Source organism: Lagopus muta, chromosome Z (assembly GCF_023343835.1).
Source record: "Lagopus muta isolate bLagMut1 chromosome Z, bLagMut1 primary, whole genome shotgun sequence".
Taxonomy (NCBI): domain Eukaryota; kingdom Metazoa; phylum Chordata; class Aves; order Galliformes; family Phasianidae; genus Lagopus; species Lagopus muta.
In genome coordinates this window covers 28,834,976-28,858,696 of record NC_064472.1, presented here as the reverse complement: position 1 = coordinate 28,858,696, position 23,721 = coordinate 28,834,976, and the positions used below count along the sequence as shown (strand labels likewise).

Below are 23,721 nucleotides of genomic sequence, written 5' to 3'. Positions count from 1 at the left end.
GAAATTTATCCTTGCTGAAAAGAAGATGTATTTGACTCCTGCAAAAATTTGCAGAGTGAATCTGCATGTCCTTTGTTCTGTTTGTAAACAAAGAAATAAAAATAGACAAAAATCTGACACTAGAATAAAGATGCATAGTTGTACTTAATAGTGAAGAGCAATATAACGTCTGCACAGAAGACCAGCTAATAGTAAAGAAAGGTATAACATGAAAAACAATGATAATGAAAATCCCAAACCTTAAAGGCATGACTAGGTAATTTAAAAGGTAGAAATTAAAAACCGATCATAAATAAATCCTTGACACTTTTGCCACAGTCTATTGGCAATTCAGCTTACTTAAAACATTAATACTGGGGGCTGCTGGGGTGGGCTCTGTGAGATGAGCCCAGCAGCTGCCCCACAGCAGATCACAGCTGCTGCCTGTGGGAAGCCCACGTAGATGGATTGGTGCAGGAAGGGTGGCACCCCATTAGAGGGATCTCACGTGGAGCTGCAGCAGAGTGTGACCATGGAGGAACAGCAGAGAAAAAATGCTATGGACTGACCACAGCTTCCACTACTAATTCCCTTGCACTGCTCGGGGAAGGGGGTGTAAGGAAGAAGAGTGTGGATGGAGGGAAAATGCTTTTAGTTTGCTTTTAGTTCTCACTGCTTTGCTGTCAGTAATTGGCAGTAACTTAAATTAATCTTCCCCAAGCTAAGCCTGTTTTGCCTGTGTCAGTAACTGGTGAGCAATCTCCCTGCCCTTATCTCAACCCATGAGCTGTTTCGTCCTATTTTCTCTCCTTGCCCTGCTGTGGAAGTGAAGTGAGAGCGGTTTGGTGAGCAACAAGCAGCCAGCCAGGCTCAATCCACTGCATTCATGGCTAACTGAAGATTACCACAGAAAAATTCTCTTTAGCAAAATGTTTGGTCCTCCCAAACTCAGGTCCAAGGAGTTTGAAAAACTGAGGGGCTAGAGCAGTAGCCATAACATATACATGAAGTGGATACAAAAGAAAGCATACTGTAGAAAAACTTATTTGATCAAGTAATGACTTCCCAGCTATTGATGAATATCTCACTACCTGGAGTAATTGTTCAGTGTCTGAAAAGAAATACAATTAAACATTTAGGAAGAACAGCTGTATTTTCATTGGCCATGCTTTGGTCCAGTAATTTTCAACTAGTGAGTAACATTTTCTAAACAAGCCAAGGGCTTTAAGTTACGAGTACAGATAAAGGTTGCAGTTTGCTTGTGTTTTAAACCAAACTCATTTTTATAAAAAATGTATGAAGACATAATAACAATGCAAAGTGTACTGGCTTTATATGCTTACTTTTTTTTTTTTTGGAAAACAAAAATCTTTATAACACATAACATTTCTGGGGAGATTTTAAACAGGGACATACGATTCATTTGCCTTTTTATGAACTATCAGCAGACTGAAACTCAGGACTGGCTCATCACTGTAGTTGGGAGGCATTTCATTATACTTAAAAGGAGATCTTATGTTCCAGTAGTCTTCTTGTTAGGATCAAAGGTTCACTGACAGTCTCTTGAAAGAAAGATATACATTATACATACATAACTGGGTTTATTTCAATTTTAGTGTATAGAGGAGATTAAGTACATATTAAAATAAAGAGTTTGAAACTTGAGAATTTTCAACTTCACCAGTGTATCAAGTTATTTCTTCAATGATATCACAGTAAGTTCTTCTAGTTTGCTAGGAAAGAAAATACACTCTTAAAAGCCCAAGACACATTGCAATATTTCTCTGAAATAAGTAACAATTCATTAAGAATTCATCTTTTAGATAATAAACCTACGAGACTGTGGTAACTAATTCTTCTTGTTTCTCATCTAAAATCAAAAGTGCTTCCTCAGCATCAGCTAGAAATAAAAAGATATGGAAATAATATGAATTTCCATGACATATCACTGCTGCTTTTCCAGATGAAATAATGATTATAACTGGATATTTGCGTGGCATTGCTTGGCTGTGGTACAAAGAACTTACATATACACCACATCACTCAATATCTGAGAGTATTTGAAAGATACTATGATCTGGGTATTTTCAATACATTCCACACTAACAACACAGAGAACTCAGACACTTACGCTGCTGTCAAAACAACATATTCAACAATGAGTCTAATGCAAAAACGTTCTCAGCATATTGAGTATTACTTCTACCAGATAACATAATGAGAAAAAAACCTTCCAGATGAAATACTTTTTTATGCCCGGAAATATATCAGACGAAGCCATTACACATTATGTGGATCCCTTCTTTCATTTTCTCTGAAAACATATTTTAATTCTGCAACATATCATTAAACAAATTCCTTACCACATTTTGGTTGATCTTATGCCTGAAACAAGTGATGTAGACAACATACGGCCAGTCATCAGGCTCCATCAGCACTCCTGCAGCATGGGCACAGGTCACATGGAAGGAGGCTGGACAGCGTCCGTATGAACATTGAATGCAGGCACCAGAGGTTTTCTTAACTCTCTGTCTGCAGAAAATACATTTCTGTAGAAAATAAAGAGAATATTTACCATACTACCACAATTCCACTGGTATCTGCAAGCATCTCTAGGACTGAAGAATTATTTATGCTTCACTGCTTACGTTTTATACCTCATAATGAGCATAGCGAAAGAATAAACTTTTATGAACTGCAAGGTAACTTCATAATATGAGAATTGATATATAGTGCTTTTGTTTCTTTTTATGTAAACTCAATCTGTTTTGGTTCTACAGTAAGAAAACTGATAAATAGCCTTATAGAAGTTTAATTTCAAATTCCATACACTGCTCTGAAATTAACCTACACCTCTTAAGGTAGGTGAACTGAAAAGCCTTTATATAATTTTGCACAAAGTGAGTGCAAGATTCAAAAATAAAGAGAGTATTCCCACAGAAAAGCAGGGCTAGAGAGGACTTTCCAATATCATTTAACTTAGCTCCCTACTTTGAAGTTGGAATAAGTACATGTATCGATAGACTTTGGAAGACTGCTAATCCAAAATGGTCATGCAATGGTTTCTACCATACCCTCAGATAATGTGTTACAATTAGAAATGCTTTATTTATCTCATGCCTTCACATAACTCCACAGCTGAAGGCTGTTCCCATGTCCCTTTTCATTTTTTCCAGTCTGGTTTTTACTGGTTGTATATTTTAATATGCAGGTAATTATGTAGGCCGTAATTCTCCACTTCATTTATAAAAACATTATATCAAAAGCCTTACTAGTGCCAAGACATACCATATTTATTCCTTCTCCCAGAATGGAGGCTACATCAAAATATTGTCATTATTGCTGTGATTCGGATTTCTTACTGGCTCTGCCTCAAGCTTTTTGTTAGTAAGCCACCCATATGAAACAAATGAATGGCTGCATGCAAGGTAAAGTAAATTTCAAAAAACAGCCCACCATGCCAGTATCTTGCCACCAGAAGATACTAGCAAACATGCTAAATCAAATAATTACTTCATAATGTCTGTGGTAACTGTGTTATACTGCATATGCGAATTACCTTCCAACAACTCTCATCGTGGCTAACTAAACAATGTTTACAATTGAAGATCGTAAAATTAGTGCAGCTGTTATAGACTACAGAAAAAAAACCTACTATAATTTGAAAGCATACTGTTAGTGTAGGGATTCCTTCCATGATTTTGTCTGCCTACTCTGGGAACAGGATTAAAAATAATTTTGATTTATTTTCTACTGTATAATTAATAATTTAAAGCATTCCATATTAATCTACACCAAATTCTTCTTTCCAAGTTACTAGATAGAGTCATGGAGTCACAATTTTGTTTTATTGGTTATCAATTTCTATATTCTTAAGAAACCTGCAGAAGTTTTACTGCATGAGTTAGCACTTCTTTATTTCAATGGCTTCTGGCACTCGGTGATTGATATTATGATTTCTGTAAGCTCTAGACCTGTCAAGTTCATCAGTCATGCAACGTTCTAGTTCATGCATCACTCTGAACTTTCAATACTTTCCAATTCTGCCCTTACAGTCAACCCCTGAAAGACAAGAGTCTGAATGGCTTTGCAAAGCAGAAACAAGAGCAGCATCTGACATCTAGTTAAAAGTTTTGTCCGTTGTTCGCTGAATGGTCCTGATTAGCATGCTATAACAGCATTAGGTCTGAAAGACTAGTAAGATGACTTCACCATCCACATAAATGTCCCAGGGCCTAACTGATTATGCTGACAACACATTGAGTGTTTGTATTCATGTGCATGAAGACATTTTCAGATACATAAAGCAACTGTTTCCTGAAGGAGCTTGAGGAAATTTTTGTACGTACAAATTCAGAACTCAGCAAATTGGAATTCCAGAATGAAAACAGAACCGAAATCTATCATACTTTAATATCCAGACACTGAAGTCATAAAAATACATGGCTCATTTTACTTTTTTTACACAAATTCACAAGTCAGCTTAACCAAAATAAGAATGAAAGAGTAAAGAAATGAATAAAATAAACTAATTTTTTCTTAATTTTATCTACAAAAATGGCTACATGTATTGACTAGAAAAAAAGATGCAGATCAAACAAAATACAAAGAACGGGGAAATGATAACAAACCAGCACTGAGAAGGTAAATGAGCAGTAACTTAGGGAAGTACGTTATTGCAGGAAGTGACTCCTTAAATCACTGGCTGCATGAGTAAGGGACCAAATACACAAATGTTATGATGTAGCTGAAAGTTTATTCTGCATATCAGAAAAATTCTGAATGTCTTCTTTCAGTAAGTACAAGAACAATCAAGTTTGCTAAATAGTGAACCATTTCTCATTATTTTTATATGCTCTGTCCACTGTGCAGCAGTGAAAGTAATGATGTGGATGTACATTAGCTTTACATTGTGTCTCCAACCTACACATGAATTTGGAAAAGTACATACATGTGTAAATAAAAGGCACGTGTGCCAGCAATTTCACAGCTTGCATAACTGTATCAGGCAATGTTTCCCCACTCGAAGTTATGAAATAAAGTTTCTTCATCTTCTAGAATGAAAGCCAATTAATCTACAGTATTTGATTAATTAAAAAAAAAATAAACAACAAAATTAATTATAGAAATCTGCTTTGCACAGACTTTTGGAAACTCAGCTGAGCTACATACCAAACTCTATATATTAACAGCCATGTCTGACCATATTGGCATGTCTTTCCCTCTGTAGCTTCTAAATGAGAATGTGTTTCTTACCCTATCACTTGGGGCTTGACTGTATATGAATTCAAACAGACTTTTTCATCTTTTGTTCCCATGCTGACACATTTTTATATTTGTTATAGTCTTTCATGACCAAAGAAAGTGATACAAATGTTTTGTTCCGCTTTGTTTAAGAAAAATATAATCAAGAAAAAAGAAGAGATATCATGCAACCACTGGAAAAGACATCAAAATTCTGAGAGAAGAGAAGGAATCAACAGTTGTAAAGAGGGAAGTTTCACCCTCATTCTCTGCCCTTGTCTGAAGTCTGATGTTTCTAAATTTCGAAGTATTACTTAGAATGGAGCTGATCTTTAATCAATCTTGCAGAAGATAGAATCTTAATACTTTTCTGTCTGAGTTAACCTTATATTTAGATACGTAAGCTTCCTATTTGTGAAAATAAAAAGCTTGACATGTACACATTTGCTAAAATAAACCTGTGTTGAACATATCCAACTGATAGTTCTCCACTAGCCTAAAACTTGTCCCTATTAGATCAAGTAAATTCAACATTCTAGATAACTAAGAAAAATGTAATTTTGAGTTAATGCTTCCTAAATACTACTGAGAAGCAGAAACAGTCAGGAAGTGGCTCAAGAGAATCTTAATCAGAGATCCAGATGCAAAATGAATTGGGAATAAATATTTTTTTTTATATAACTGGAGATTAAGAATATAGGACAGAAAAATGTATTGCAATTTTCTAGATGGTGAAATGACCTCTTTTTGCTCCCAAAGTGAAAAATATTCAGTCATAAATGGATTTCATAATCATGGAACAGCTCTTTAATATTAACAGGCTGCAAATACATAAACAGAATGGATTTTAAAGAACTCATTCTGAGAAAACTGGATGACAGTATTTTGCTGAAGAAAGACTGCTGATAGCTTTCATAATGATTTTTATGCATTCTTACATAAACAATCTGATATTACTTCACTTGAATAGAGTAATATTTACAAAAAAAATCTCTATATATCCAGTCTCTAACAGGATCATGAGTTAAGCACAGTAACACTGCTTTCTGAAGCAAGGATTTATGAAAGTAAGTACAGTCTGATGGTTGTGGCAAAAGGGTGGGACTGGATTTTAGGAAAGAATCTGGAGTACTGATTTCTACGTGAAGTACTTCTATACTTTTGCAAGAAGAATGATTTATGTAAGGAAACTATGATTCTATGATCAGCGAATAAGTTTTCTTCAAAACCATCTTTCAGAATACAAGGTCAGCACTTAGTTTTGGCTAAGAGCATAATGTGTTTCTGTGGAAACACGCTCACTGCTCTTTCCTTTTTATCATTCCTTTTATTCCAGATAAATTAAAACAACGCTGAATACTACAGCTATGAATCTGACAGAGTTTAGAATCAGAATCTGTAAAGAAAAACAGTTTTTCAGATCATTCATCATCTACTCCACTTCTTTGTTCAACACTTTCACAATTATATAACACCAACAAAGTTGGTAGACAAAGAGTCGAGAGACTATTTTGCATCCTTCTGGTATTTCAAACATAAAAACCAGTATGTTATGGGAAAGAATAAAACAATGATTGAAGGAAATGGTTTGTAGTTTCCTACTGCTCAGCATGCCTAAAGTGTGGGATATTCCAAAATATTGATAAACAATATTTAAATATAGGTGAAATTGTTTTACTTATACTTTCCAGAGAGAAGTAAACATGACATCATGTAGCATCAATAAGAATCAATTATTTTCTAATACCTTTGAAATAATGTAGATTTAAGACCACTCTGAATGTCTGAAGTTGCTAGTCATGACTTTGAAATTATGTTGTTTAGTTTTGAATGAAGCAGGAAGAGATCATAAAATTACAGCAAATACACATACTGCTTTAATATAAAGTGTTAAGAACTGGTAAGGGAGTTAATCATAGAATTACAGAATCATTGTTTTGGGTGGGAAGGGACCTCAAGGATCATCAACGTCCAACCCCCCTGGCACAGGGAGGGCTGTCAACCTCCACATCTGGTAGTAGGCCAGGTTGCCCAGGGTCCCATCCAACCTTGAACATCTCCATGGACAGAGCATCCACAGCCTCTCTGTTCCACCACCTCACCACTTTCTCTGTGAAAAATTTCCCCTTGATATCTAATCTAAACATTCCCTCCTTAAGCTTGATTTACCAAAAGCAATGAATAGATACATATACATCTACTGTTTCAATGAAACTGCTGAAATTCCAACAGATCACACTTCATAGGAAACAAAGGACAAACTTACATTGTAGAATTTTTAAAACATTAAACAAATCAGCAAAAACTTAGATCTTCTGAAACACAAATTGTGTGACTGCAATAGAAAAATCCGCACTCCGTAGGTTAAAAGACAATCAAAGAAAACAGAATACTTGATGAACAGGTTCATATTTTACAAAGTACCTGATAAGGTCCATGTAGTCTTCTTAACTAGTAGAAGATAAACTTTTGAGGCAAAAAGGAAGAAATAAAAGACCTTGTTAGAGCTTGAACTGTTGTCCACGTAGCATTACTCACCACAATAGCCATGAGTATGCTATATTTAATATTTAAGGAAGTGATTTATTTGTATTTATTTCCAGGATGCTATTTCACCATTAAGATATCTGCAAAAAGGCAGCTCCTCCTCAGGCTGAACAGACTGTTTCTTCAGCCTTGTATGTCCCGTGCTCTAGCCTGGGCCACCTCAGTGAACTTCCACTGGACTTACTCTAGGATGTTAGTATCTTTCTTGTAAAGTGCAGCCATCGAACAAAAGGAAAGACTGGACCAACCACTGGAGCCTGATGGCCCAGGATGGCATTTAGCCATCTCTGCTGCAAAGGCATCTATTTTCAAAATCTCATCCACCATGATCCACAAGCCTTTTTCTGCAAATGCGATTCCAGTTTTTCCAGTTTCTAGTGACAGACTTTGTCAGGCTTAGAAAGAGACAAAGAATGACTACCCAAAATAAAGAGTTATAGAAGACACGCAGAACTTGCTAACTCAGAAGATTCTTGAACAGACAATGAGTAAATTATTTTAAGAAATTGCATGGCCATTTCAGGCTCCACCTCTTCATGAATTGTCATTTAATGCAAAGTACTGTGCTAAAAAGTGGTATCATTATTTACAGACTGTGCACAAGAGACCACTCTCTCTGCATGGTTTATTTTATAGTGCTTTATGTGAATACATACAAACACACATAGAGAATTCAACATTTTAATAAGAGAGCAGTTAAAATTAGAACACTGTGATGTGGCACTGAAAGGATTATATTCTTTGCAGTATCCTGCAAGCGATTTACTGAAATGAAAAAAAGAAAGTCATTATCAAAATAAAGGTACTACCATCTCTTATATAATGGATTCTCCATCTCCTTAGGATAGCTAGTCTACATGCTGATGTCGATAAACTAAAAAGATACACTCTTTGTTTAGAATAAACCAAAATAAACTAAAAAAGCAATTCTGTAGAATTGAAGACATGTATGTTCAAACGTTCAGAAATGAGAATCTTGTCAAGCTCAAACAGAAACCTCTAATGACAATACAAGTACACATATCAAAGCTTCATCTACCTACTAGCATGACAGTAACATGCTGTCTTGTGTCTTAAAAGATTAGAAAATGGGAATGGACTTCAGTACGTGTCCTCTGGGCAAAAAGGGGTCATGGCCAATTATGTAGGTGAATGCACTTTGCCTCTGGGAAGGAAAATATTACGCTTGTGAAGCTCATTGAATGAGGACACAGCTGCTTGTCAAGTTATTCTCTGTTGAAGAGAAGCTATTGTGGACAAAATATGCTATTAGAGAAGAGGGATAAGTACAGCAGTTTACTGAGGTTATGCCACTGGGTTGGAAGGACCTGGCACCCCTATAGTAACTTGAGCAAGTATGCCATGCTATTTCCATACAAAAACAAAAACAAATAAAAACCCAACAAACAAACAAACAAAAACAGGGGAGAAAGGATTATTCCAGGGTGGAGTAGCTGTGGGCTTTTGAGTTGAGTTGTTTGCTTTTCAATTTTGGGAACAGTTCAAGGCACATAAAATTTAAACATGCATCACGGTCTCAGAGGAAGATGTATTTTTTTTCAGTTCTGAAAACCTTGGGGGACTGCTCAGCTTATGAAGAAAAGATTATTCATTAAGCCTTCAGCCAAAAGCCAGTCTATTTTTCAGCAAAACTGAAGTCAACATTATACCTCACTGGTAAATAGTGTCATCTGTGAACAGCCAGAATGATAAGGCAGTACAGAAAAGTTATGATATTCTTTGAAGACAAACTGAAATGTATTATGTATAAGAAGTTTAAAAAATTCCACAATCTAAAATGAATCAGCTTTTAGTATCTCGGAAACGTAAGTTTTTTCTGTGTTTCCCTTTTTTCTGGCTCTTGCATTAACATCACTTAATAAATATTTAGACTTGTTTGGCCCCACTGCAAACAGGGTGAGCAACATCTTGCATTTTTCAGTCATTACAAAAATTTGTCAAACTATAACTCTCTCTTAAAACTAAACATATTAACTATTCATATAATTGATGGTTAAAACATTCTCAGCAAAAATGCAGAAGCAAAAATTGAAATTGTGTTCTAAACATGTTATTTTTTCCCCATCTCTTGTTTCCTCCCATTGCTTTTCCATAGCAGATATAAAACAAAAGAACAGTATGATGGTTTTAACTTATCAGGTAGACAAATGACCTTCTGCGTCAAAAAATCTCACCAAGTATCATCTTTCTTGCATAAACTCAGAAGTATGTGGATGTCAGCACAGTCCAAGAGTTCCAAGTTTGCCATGGAAACAACATTCTTATTTCAAAATAATACAACTGCTCGATGTGGACTATTGGCATGAAAGCTTCCAATCCATGCTCATTGACAGCTTGTGGAGTGGACAGATGAGGCATGGAAAATGTTTTAAATTAGTTCATTTATCTTGCTGAGACATGGGAAGAGACTGAGATTTTTTCATGCTTATAGGAAAAAAGAAGCAAAGAAATAGAGAAAGTAAAGGAGGAAAAGGAGAGAGTAGAAGGCACACAAAAAAAAAAGTGGAGTGGAAAGAAAGGAAAAAATGGAAATAGAACGAAAACGGGGAGAAGAATAAAGAGGAAAAAAGCAAATAGAGGAAAAATAAGGTGAGGAAAGGAGAAATAAACTGTTAAACTAAATAAATCTAAATTTCACACATACGCATTCTGCGTTCATTAGAAAACATCCTTTTTTCATGGAGGCTCTTAAGAAAGAAAAAGGCTAATGTTAGCTAAATTAACTAACATTTATTTTAAATGTTTTTGTTTTTAGCTTCACAGTTTTCAGAAAGTAAGCCTTTTTTCTTTTTTCTTTTTTTAAATTTACTGCATTAAATGCACACAAATTTAAACTCTTTTGTCCTAAGAACTTTGATTACAGGTATTTTTCATATGTGAAGGATAATTTCCATCAGATGTCTCATAAATTACATTATTGGCATCCAAGATGAACAATACAATAGATCAAATACATAGTTATTGTAGGGTTTCTTCTTTGCTATAGATGTTGCTGCAGCTCAAGACAAAGCAAGGAGATGGATGAAGGACAGATTAATGTCCTGCAAGTCAGAACATTAATTTTGTTCCTGTATTTCTCTCTGGTTCTAATAATAGTTTGACAAACTTATGCAGTGATAGGCATCCTTCACTTTCACAATAATTTGCTGTGAGTTAGATCACTCTGTGGCTCTCTCTAAAAGGACTGTTCAGTACTGAAAAAAAACACCACATGTGGACCTAACATGCCTTACATGTAACATCAAATTTGTAGAAGTTCACACTGGAAGCTTTAACTATGGCATGAACAGAAATTTACACAAGAACGCAGGCTGGAATGGAAAGCTTTCACATTAGAATCATGAGCTAGCATTACAATGGTCTAACTACTACATTATCAGCCCTAACTTGAAGTAAGTGGAAGCTTAGAATCTTGTTTACTTACTGCAATATGAAATATACTATAAAAGCACATGAAAAACTGAAAAAAAATGCAATTCAAACATAATCTGAATAATGATAGAATCATAGAATCACCAAGGTTGGAAAATACCTCTAAGATCATTGAGTTTAACCATTCATCTACCACTAATATTTCCCAACTAGATTATGTCCCTCAGTATAACATCTAAATGTTCCTTGGATATCTCCAGGGCCAGTGACTCAACCACCTCCCTGGGCAGCCCATTCCAGTGCCCGATCACTCTGTCATGAAAGCTTTTCCTAATATCCAACCTGGTTATAATACACATAATCATCCTAATAATGTCTTAGTTACTTGCAACATACCAACACAACACAGATGATACAACACTCAACCCTCACCAAAAAGGCCAAGAAGCGAACCACCTCACATACAACATATACATATGAGCTATGTCATATATAATGCTTCCTATTTTATTATCTTGCTCCATCCAGAGGCGAATGTTGGTGGTTTGGCGTCGTGAGACAGATGGCAGCAGAGGGGCAATCTGAAAAAATGCTATCTGACATGAACGTGTGTAAGGAACAAAAATGTGTCACTGAATTCCTCCATGCAGAAAAAACAGCACCCACTGAAATTCATCACTGTTTACTGAGTGATTCTGGAGATCAAATAATGGATATGAGCACAGTGTGGCAGAGTTGGTGCATTTCAGCACTGGAAACAGCAACAGTGGGTCACCTCTGCTGGTGCAGATTTTTAGGAGCACAAGCATGCAGGCTCTTGCTCATTGCTGGTGAAAATGAACATCTACTGGTGGGGACTGTGTTGAAAAATAGTGTTTTGTAGCTGAGAATTTGCTCTATTATACAGTATTACTGGATTCCTTGTTGTCATTTCCACGGAAATAAATAGGAGGCCTTACTTTTAGAACAAGCTACGTATGCCTCGTACAGCTATTTTCAATATTTAACTCAGATTTTGATAAATAACAAAACGTATACATTTACATTTTACATATTTAATTTATTCAGTATCTTCTTTACCCAGATTTTCGGGCACAATGATTAGGACTACAAAGAGTTGGATTTTCTGGATTTATCTTCGACATTTCTCATTTTGTGCTTTCCCACACTGGGAACCATTTCACATCCTGGTGGACATGTAATTGATTTGCTTAGTGTTACTATTTAGCAACGACTGCTACAAAGGGTCAAGATATACTCTCTCCCACTGCAACACTTAAGACTAGTGAAAATATTTTAAACAAAGAAAAAGCAAGGAAGTCTATTTCTCTTAGATTGTGGTCTTCTATTTATTTTAAGGGAGTTCTTTTCAGATCATTTTCAATATAGAATGTTTGCCATTTGGTTGTAAAGTGTTTTGTTTTTGTTTTTGTTGTTGTTGTTGTTTTTGTTTTCCCAGAAAGTAACATTTCTCACTGTGAAAGCAATTCATTAAATTGCAAAGCCTTGATTATGAGTCTCATTCCTGTATGATAGCTATGCAAGATTCTTTTTTTTTTTTTTTTTTTTTTAATATATGGAACTCATTCACTGGAAGTAAACTGCTAAGTGGCACTTCAAAAATTTTCCTACCAAATGTCATAGCAGAAACAAAAGTACAAAGGTCCAATAGTTACAAGTTACAGGGAAAACTGGCTGCACAGCCAGTCCCAGAGAGAGATAATGAATGCAGTTAAATACAGCTCGTGAACGGTCACTAGTGGTGTGTCTCAGGAGTTAGCACTGGAGCTGGTCCTGGAGCTGGCCCTTTCTTATGTCTTTGTTAATGACTTGTATGAGAGGATCGAGTGCACCATCAGTAAGTCTTTCAATGACACCAAATGTTGATCTGCCCGGGGACAGGAAAGCCCTATAGAGGAATGTGGATAAGCTGGATTGATGGGCTGAGGTCAATCGATCAACAAGACCATGTGCTAGGTCCTGCACTTTGGCCACAACAATGCCATGCAATGCCACAGGCTTGAGGAAGGGTGACTGGAAAGCTATGTGGAAAAAAACATTGTTAGCTGACAATCAGCTGAACATGAGCCACCAAGTGTGCTCAGGCAGTCAAGAAAGCATTCTGGCTTGTAGTGAAAACAGTGTAGCCAAAAAGACGAAATGACTGCCCCTCTCAGCTCTGAGCTCAGAGCTGTTCTCAGCTCTGGTGAGGCCGCACCTTGAGTCCTGTGTACAGTTAATGGCCCCTCAGGACTAGAAGACATCAAGGCCCTGCACACGTTCAGAGAAGGGCAACACAGCTGGTGAAGGGTCTGGAGCACAATTCTTATGAAGTGCAGCTGAGGGAACTAGGATTGTTCAGTCTGGAAAAAAGAAGGTCCAGGGGAGACCTTACCACTCTCCACAGCTGCCGGAAAGGGGGTTGTATCAAGTGGGGGGTTCATGGCCTAACACTGTGCCAGGAGTGATTCAAGTCAGATATCAGGCAAAAATTTATTCTCTGAAAGTGGTAATATAACAGTCTGCCCAGGGAAGTGGTAAAGTCACTGTCCCTAGAAGTATTCAAGAAATGGGTAGCTACGCCATTTAGGGACACGGTTTAGAGAGCATGGCGATGACAGGTCTGTGATTGAACTGGATAATCTTAGCTGTCTCTTCCAACCTTAATAATTCTATGTTTCTATGGTAATAACACTAGCATACAGTTTGACTTTTTATACCAATTTTCAAAACTTGACTTCTGGAAGACATTCTTTCTCCTCACACACTGCATTCAACTCTTGCATTAATGGACCATTAAAAGTGCTTCATTGTTCCTTAATGGCATAATATATTATAGAAGTCTGGTCAAGGAAGGAATTACATCTCTCATACAAAAGGCCATAGCTAATAATTTCAGAAAGAAATAAAACAAAAATTTACTAATATAGCCCTTCCTATTCAGTGAATTTCTGAACATTTCTCTTTCATCAAAAAAGGTATTTTAAAAATTGTCCAGAATTAAATCGTTTCTTAAAAAAAAAAAGTCTAATCTGAACTTTGAACATTGACTTGAACATGTCATTCATACGCCTAAGCATTTGAGAAATTACTAGAATGGAATAATATTTTAAAGCAAAAACTAGCATTTGCTCTAGCTCCTGAATATAATTTTTAATGAACAAGTGATTCCATACCTGATTTCTAAAAAATTCTCAATACTAATGCAGGTAGTGAGGCAGCAAACAAAAGACCCCTTTACCAATACATTCTTCGCTTTCTTTACACAGTAAAGGGCTTCAGTACAAAGAAAGCATTACATAGAACATTTGAATATCTGAAGTATCACAGTACAGTTTAGCTAATAAAGTGATACGGAGGCACTCACATAACCATTTAGAATAGTAAGCCTCTGTGATTTCTGCCTGACAGGGGCACAAATGGTACAAATATTCCCACACAGTTCAGCATCACTGCTACAAAATCTGTTTCCTTCTGAGAGTTCTCCACAGCCTGAGATCAGAAATAATGATATGTATCTGTAGTCCAGAGGGAAAAACAAACAAACAAAAAAAAAACCAATAACAAAAAACAACACTGGAAGCAAACATTTTAAAGGAAGTCCTCTGACTCTGCAAATTAGTCAAGTCTGTAGATTACATAACTGTCATTTCCTCATTCCATACAAATGAGGCGGTAATAAATCTCCAGAAGCATGGCTCACCTTTCATCTATAACCCCATTTCAAACAACCTCTTCAGCTATGAGGAGGCCACATCAGGAAATGACACATGAAAGTCATTCCTGCTCATTGGTTAACTTCTTATAGAACTATCTGTAACAGAACACAAGAAAAAGACGAGCACAGAATCTTTGTAATATTTAGAATTCGAAGTGCATGTTCTCCTGCTTTCACTTACATTCAAATCATCATTTTTGTTTCATTCATTTTACTTTATTATTTCACCTTTCTTAAATTACTATTATTTTTAATTCTGTTTTTAATTTGTGGTTAGCAAGAAGTTTCTAAGCCTTCAGGAAGGTTGTGCAGAGAAACCGTTGTTGGAAGATCACGTTAAGCTTCCCGATACACACATTTGTCATTAAGTACGAGAAAGGCTAAGGCCAAAAACAATTCAGAATGAAAAGGAAAGCTCTGCCCTCCCATAATGTTAAGTTTTTAAAACTGTATGCTTTTACATTCATTCTTTAAAATACTACTAGTAATCCTGTTTTCTTTCTACACAATTTTGCCCTGGAGGTATTGGATCTAAAGCACTGTGTGATCTAGAGCTGAAAATGAATGACAACCAAGTAGTGACAGTTTTAGCTATCAGCAATCAGGCAAACATTTGGTTTGAACAAAATTACTTTACTGAAATTTTTAGTGGAGTGATAAAGGGTGCGTTATGGGATCATGCTAATGCCCTGCACAAAAACAGCTGAGACTTCTGGGACAGTTAATACAGGATGGAAATATCTACTGCTATTGCTGCCACTGCATTTCTACTGCCAGAAGACATGACTGTCTGAAGTATTCCACGAGAATTTTTTGAGAATGGGCTGCATCAGTTTGATTAACTCTTGCACTGAAAATGGACAAAAGAAATGGGTGCTTTCTCATCAGCTCACATCATAATGTCTCATCTACAGGAAGTGAAGCAAATGGCAGCGTTCAATTACACACAGTTGCTGCTAAGAAAGATGAATTTATTTTATATTTGCAATTTAAAAAAAAAAATATTTTAGGCCACCTTTGCTGTACAGATTGTTAATTGCCATTGTTTTTTAATTTATAACTATCCTATAAGCACTTGTTTTAGCTTAACTTATACAAGTAACAATGATTTACAATCAAACACTTCACACAATAGACTGATGAAGTTAACAAAGTGGTTTGCAAATGAGTTCCAGAGACTCATTAGCATGTTTCATTTTGTTTAACATGTTTCTAAAAGGACACATTTAAGGTCACAGTGCTTGATGTGAGCATTTTCAGAGATGTTCCCTGGTTAATTTTTATCTCTAATGTACTGTTTTCATTAGCTGAGGTCATCTAAACCTGAATCTTTTTCATTCTGTCTATGAGCCGATGCCTAATATCTTTTAACCTTAACAGGATCTTTGCTATCATTGAAGATTCCTCTTTTGACCATTACTTTTCCATCAGCTATCAACAGCAATGTAAGGAAAGCTAGTAATCCTTTTCTTCCAACTTAATGATCTCCATAATTTGTCAGATACAAAATCTTCTCAGTTATGAATTACAGAAAAAGAGAAGAACTAAATAAAGCATTTCTAGGAACATTTTAATTAAAATATACATATTATTTTGCAATATCACGTGATCATCGTTCCAAATAAGCAACATAGTCCTATCACTTATTAGTGCAAAATATGCCTTTGTGCAGAAACCTTTTATCTACTGCTTATGTAAAAGTTTGAGCAATTTTTTTGCCCTTAGATGCATTTTTCCTGACTGAATTTCTAATATTCTCTTCAAATATACTTACTGAAACCCCAAAGAGAAGCTAGAAGGCATGATACAATGCATAAAAGCTTAAATTATTGAAGCTGTTTACTCATGGACTAAAGCCAAGGCTACTAAAGTAGTTGTAAATATCCAATCAAATATTATCATTTAAACATGCAAATCCTATGGTAAGCAGAGGCAAACAAGAAATTCTTCTCCCAAGAACGTATAAGAAACAGCCATTATTTAAAAAAGAAGCAGTGGTGTGAAAGGAATGTTTTCTTTGTACTTGTTCAGTACTATTTAATAAAGTCCTTCCTCAATGTTAGGGTAATTTCTATGCATTTCTACGCCACTCCGTTCCTAAGCCTAATAGTCCTCCCATGCTGCGTGGATTTTGCATTATTAATGATCAGTGGACAGTGAATAGAGCTGCAAAAGGTGTAATCAAGAGATTATTGTGGCTCCTATTAGTGAAAAAAAACCCACAAAAAAACAAACCACAGAATGTATTTAAGTGTTCTCACTAATGCCATTTAAATTTAAATAGCTTAGAAATTTTGGGTTTAGAATAAGCACGCTTCATTGCACACTGGCTGGGCATTATATTTGTATGTGGCAGTATTCTGGAGACAAATCATGCTTTTCTGTGATGATATAATTTCTCCATATAAATTTTCACTGATTTCTCAATTCAAGAATCGTGGCTGAAAATATAAACATAACAAGTAGCAAATAAATCCAGTACAACAGTGTATCATTTTAAAAGAAGAAATCAAGAAAGAAGGCTTCCTCACTGGGAAAAGCCAACCACAAAAACAAACAAAAAAAAGACAGACAAACAAACATAAGACAAAAATGCAAATATCAAGTAATAAACACTACTGATTTTAAATACATTTTGGGATGATTATCCTCTCATTTTTTTAAAGCTGCATGAGAGGAAGAAAGTGCACTGAATTACACATCAGTAAGTTTCCACTAAATATAAACAAATACTTCATATTTAGTTTGGCATTCATACACATTTACTGCAGTGGAATTAGAGTAGCCTCTTCCCATTCTACCAGTGTAGTTCCATATGTAATAGTTCCACATTTTTACAAGTCCAAGGCAGAACCCTACTTGCCCATCTTAAACCTAGTGAACCAATATAACTGCTAAAATGTATAAAACTGTTTCATGCCACAGTGAATTTTTATCAAGACTTCTTAGGGTGTGAAAACCAAATTGTTTGACCAGAATATTGAAGGGAAGTGCTACTTTTGCTTTAACCAGACTATTTCAAGTAACTGTACGTAGATTTCATAGTCATTTCTTTTCAAAATACAAAACTACGGTCAAACTTTGAATAATGAAATGTCCCTAAAAATATCAGATTCAAATAGTGATTGAAAGTGAAACAAAGGATTACAATCATCTTCCACATGGTAAACCAGTTGGTTTTTTATATACATAACCTCAGTACATTTTTATTCAAGAGCAACTGATTGATTTTACTGATTGATAGTTTACTCAAAAAATGCAATATCATTGAATTGATATAACTATATTTTCAAAGGATAATCCGTTTCTGAAAAAACATACATGTCAAATCACTCTAAACTTTGCTTTCCCAATGATTTAGCATATGGGTATTGACAGAGAATGTTGCAAGCACCCTTAGTCCATACTTATTGTGTTCTTTCCAATACAAGCAAATGAAGCAGGGAGGCATTACACATCCAGTCTGGCACCACACAAGTGGCTGCAAAGTACACTTGGACATGGGATTTTGTATTTTTGGGTTTATATAAAATCTGTGTCAGTTTAAGGCTCATTTGATTTATGGAAGCTTTAACACATTTTTTTCTTTGTAATCATATTTACTTTTATAAGAAAAAGAAACTGCTTTTGATCTTGCCAAAGATTTAAAAAATCAGACTTTCAGATATCCAAGTAACAAACTTCTGGCACTAACAAATGAGTGAATAGGTAAGATCTGCCATGTTCTATCTTGGCACAACCTATTTGTTGATAAGCCTTTCTGTAGCATGCACTAGTGGAGTAGTAACTTCTGATTCAAGGCAGCCATGCACCTTTTTACATATTCAAGAAAAGACAAAAAGGCAAAATACAGAAGTTACAAGAAAAAATGAAGTTTGTGTTAGGTTGTACTGAATCTATGCAACTACATCATACATGCAGTTGCTGTGAGTTGGGCTTTGGGACATACCTATTGGGGACACTTCATGTACTATTACTGTTTTAAAATAATTGCTCTATCTATATTGTATTTAGGAGTATATCAAGATTGTTAGTTATTGAATAGAAGATTCTGTTGTTCTTTAACCCAGAAATTAAGATAATTCACCTCCACAGTCCATTTAAAAGGGTATTCAATAAGCACAGTGTGTATTTGTGAAAAACATGCTCATTTTTCCAGCTAAAGTAATTAACCACTAAAGCAACTGTGAGTAGTAATCCAGAAAACCTTCAACAATGCTTTTTCAAAGATAAAAAACTTAGCATTCAGTGGTAAACAAAGACTCCACTCACACACCTAACAGATACACATTCACATAGGTATAATGAATTGTGTCAATAGAAGGGTGAGTGTTGGAAAAGAAAGGGCTTTTTATTTATTTATTTTTTATATTTTTTTCCCCAGGTCTGCTCATGTGATCTGTCCTTTAGGAGAAGACATCTAATTGCTCCCAACTGTTGAGCTGGCATAGAATTTAGGTTGGTCAGGCAAAAATGGGGAAGAAAAGAGACACAAGATGAGAACCTAGCTGCTACAATAGAGGGAGATTCAACTGTTTATGGACAAGCTAGCTCTGTTTTAAGATGCTTTCTGCCAATTGAAAGTAATTTCCTAGCTTTTTAACAAAGTTAGGGTTCAATCTGCTGCTTCTGTTCTTGCTGTTTTTACTAGAGTTATTACTGTTATCTTTATTCTTATTGTAACACCCACCCCAGGGAAAGGAGATTTGCTTTCAATAATCCATCTCAATACTGCTGTGGAAAAGTCCACATAAAACTCAAAGCAGAAGTATCTGAGAATGTGGCAGCTGGACCCTACTTATAAATAATGCCAACATCTAAGCCTTAGTATATAGACTACTATAGTTGGTTTATTGGCCTGAAACCAAATGAATTTAACATGCATTCCCTTGTCAGGAATAGATGCTGCTGTTTCTGACTCTGTTTTCAAATTAGATCTAGGACATTCTTATTGCAGTCATCCTTGGTAGAATATAGGTCTTATTTCCCACCTTAAAACAAACTATTCCAGTAGAATTATTTTCCAGCTTTCATACCGACTCCTCTCTCTTTTTCCCCCACAGAAGATGAAAGAGAGTATTTACTTAATGAAGGTACAGTTTGCAAGAGGTACCAACTATTATGCAATATAAGATGCAATACTGACATAACAGATCCCTAATCAAATGCAACTTATTCCTCTGTTTGAATGTGCTTCAGTTCAAGAAGCAGCGTCATTCAAAACTAGTTCTTCAATAGCTTACATCTACATTCTTCACCTGAAATGTGAATTTGAGGAAAGCGGAGTTATACCATCAACTTGGGTTTATTTTTCATGTTTGGATGGCCAGATACGAGCAAAGCCATTCCTAAGTATCTGTACAATAGGTTAAACCAGGAAATTATTCTGCCTTAGCATTATAAGATGTATGAAAAATACACAGACATCCAGTTCTCAGAGAAATCCAGAGATATTACCTCACAAACCTTTCCAAACAATATTTTAATTACAGTCTAAAATCATGTTAATATCCTTAGAGGACATGAAACCCATGTAGCTTAAAAGATGTCAGAAGAATTATTAAATGAGGAAGTTTTTATTCTTAATAATTCTGACTTCATGCTTAAGTATCTAGTTAATGCACTGTAATAGAGCTAAAAAGAGAGCTTTATTTTCAAAAATATAGTGACACTGAATAAAAGCAAAAAATTGCCAGTATTTATAAACTCTTTCAAAAGACTGCTGTTTTTGAAAAAGCAGTTGGAAAAATCAATCCAGCTTTTTGTTTTCTTACAGCAACTATGAAATTCAAGAGCTCCTTAAAATAAAGGACGCATTTTACCACTTACAGATTTGGAAGAAAGCTGAATGGCAACAGTTAGGAATAGGGTAAAAAAGATTCACTGCGTGTATGAATACAATATGAACCACACATACAGAGGTTCATGAACCTCTGAGGAACTAAATACCACTGCTTCAAAGACAAGGATTCCTACAAAGTTTTGATTAGTGCATCTGTACCATCTGTATAAAGGAAATAGGAACCAAGAGTTTGAAAGAAGAAAAGATAGGGTGAATACAAGACATCAACCAATAAACAAACAGAATAGATGGAAAAAAAAAGCAAGAAAATTAAAATGTTCCATAGATAAAACACAGAAGGTATCCAAACTAATGCTTTTGAACATGAATTTGGAAGAAATACTGCAATCAAGTAACTGAGAGATTCAATAGAGATTTGTCTTCAAAACTTTACAGAAAAAGGTCTCATTAACAGATGGCATCTAAGCGTGACTATTATGCAATATATTCAGGAATTGACTAATATCTTGTACTCTCCAAGATCCTGATCCGAATGTCTGCACTGCGGTACACAGGACATTATAACCTGGTTCCGCAAGACTTGTCTGGCTCCAGAGCATGAAGTCTCCTACTCCCCTTGTGTCACTTTGGCTTTAGTCCTTGTTTCCATTGTAATGACAAAAGTAGAAGAAATCCAAAGAACTTTAAATGAAGCTTAATTTGCACTTTAAATCATTTAAAACATTTAAAACATTTCTCCCTCCCTCTCTCCACCACAAGCCTAAACCCTCCCATCACAGAAGACATCCAGACTCTAGACTCTTTGACATCTGGAATTTCTAATCACGGACTATGAAAGGGCTCATCCATCTTTTTAAAATCCTAGAATCATAATCATAGAATCACAGAATGGCCTGGGTTGAGAAGGACCATAATGATCATCTGGTTTCAATCCCCCTGCTATTTGCAGGGTCACCAACCACCAGACCAGGCTGCCCAGAGCCACATCCAGCCTGGCCTTGAATGCCTCCAGGGATGGGGCACCCATAACTTCCCTGGGCAACTCATTCCAGTGTGTCACCACCCTCTGTGTGAAAAACTTCCTCCTAATATCTAACCTAAACCTCCCCTGCCTCAGTTTAAAACCATTCCCCCTTGTCTTATCACAATCCATCCATGTAAACAATTGTTCCCCCTCCTGTTTATAAGCCCCCTTCAAGTACAGGAAGGCCACAGTGAGGTCTCCCAAGAACCTTCTGTTTCCCAAGCTGAACAAGCCCAGTTCCCTCAACCTTTCTTCACAGGAGTGGTGCTTCAGCCCTCTGATCATCTTAGTGGCCCTCCTCTGGACTTGTTCTAAGAGCTCTGCAACTGAGGACCCCAGGCTTGGACACAGTCCTCCAGATGTGGCCTCACAAGAGCTGACTACAGGGGGAAAATCACCTCCGTCTCTCTGCTGGCCACCCCTTTTTTAATGCAGTCCAGGATACAGTTGGCCTTCTGGACTGCAAACACACACTGCTGGCTCATGTCCAGCATCTCTTCTACCAGGACCCCCAACTCAATAGAAGCAACATGAATCTGACAAAGGCCTTCCGGAATTTTGCGAACCTCATATCCACCCAGTTTCTTGGCGTTCTGAGCATCCAGGGTGAACATGTCAGGCGTACTTTCCAAGAGGTCTGCAAACTAAGAATCTAATCTCTTCTGAGGTGAAAGTTTAAGGTTACTCCCAGCAGAAGTGATGTCAAATTGTTAGTTAAAATAAATATTGTTTCAACTGCCTTTTTCAAAATCTTTTGGAAATTTTCAAAGGGTGGAATGTTATGAAGTATAATTTGCATTGCGTTTTGAAGGTGAATACTCTTTTAGTGACATTATTGTTTTCAGTAATACCTCTCTCTCGCGTTTTATTCAAGATATGTTCTTCCTTTGTTGTTTGCTACTTTTGTTCTCCTGCTTCTTTTCCCTCCATTCTATTTGCGAACATTGCAAATGTGAACAAGAGATGTTGGACATGAACAACCATGCAAAAAAGTATTGCTGTACAAATAAAGAAATTCCAAGGACTACATTGTAATGATGACGTTTAAAACACAAGTAAAATGTTGGTTACTGTCAGAAATACACTCCACTATAACCTTAAATTTTTATATATAAAAAAAGAATAAACAGCATATCTTATCCTTAACAAGTCTAAAAGCATATGAAAAAGTGGAAAAAACATATTCTGCAAACCTATCACCAAAGCCTCATGAAAGTCAGAAGTCAGAAACCGCAGCTGTACAGAGGTCAATTATGCCTTTTGTCCTGCTCTGCTAATTGAAACTTCATGACATGACAGTTCTCTTGGGGAATTAAGAACTGTGAAGTACAAAAACTATCTACAGAGATAGTACCCTTTCCTCATCATTCAGTGAGAAAGGCTGTACAGACTGTTAAAGCTGAAAGATTTTTTCATGTTCTATCTGCAGACTGTATATTAAGTCACATGGCAGAAATAAAAAATCTGAGGGATGCTCAAATTTAGGATTTTATGCAAAGAAAGAACACTGCAGAACTGTGGAAAGAACATTATTAAAGTTATTATGCAGACCATCTAAAAATACAATAAAAACACAGAAAAGTGCTTTAGAATCATTAAGTAACAGTTCTTGTAAAACCAAAACAACCATGCCAGTTATCACATCCCACCTCCTGGTTGACTACAAGACATGGTCAACTTTGTATCCATGAGAATTCCAACTGAATTCAGCATTGATTTAGAATCACAGAATTATAGAATCACCAAGGTTGGAAAAGACCTAAAAGATCATCCAGTCCAACCGTTCACCTATTCCCAATAGCTCCCACTAAACCATGTCCCTCAACACAACATCCAGTCTTTCCTTGAACTCCCCCAGGCTCGGTGATTCCACCACCTCCCTGGGCAGTCCATTCCACTGCCTGACCACCCTTTCTGAAAAGTAATACTTCCTAATTTACATATTTATTTATTATATATATATTATAATTTATTTTATATATATATATATATATATATATATATATATATATA

At 36.0% G+C, this 23,721-nt stretch overlaps 1 protein-coding gene across 4 annotated transcripts in view; it reads right to left on the bottom strand.

Moving 5' to 3' along the window:
- The window catches only part of KDM4C (lysine demethylase 4C), a 297,078-nt gene that overhangs the window by 31,567 nt on the left and 241,790 nt on the right, over positions 1 to 23,721 (bottom strand). For all 4 annotated transcript variants that reach the window (XM_048930999.1, XM_048930997.1, XM_048930998.1 and 1 more), the window contains one exon: positions 2,343 to 2,528. In XM_048930999.1, the coding sequence (XP_048786956.1) occupies positions 2,343 to 2,528 (186 nt within the window). The remainder of the gene's footprint in view (positions 1 to 2,342; positions 2,529 to 23,721) is intronic.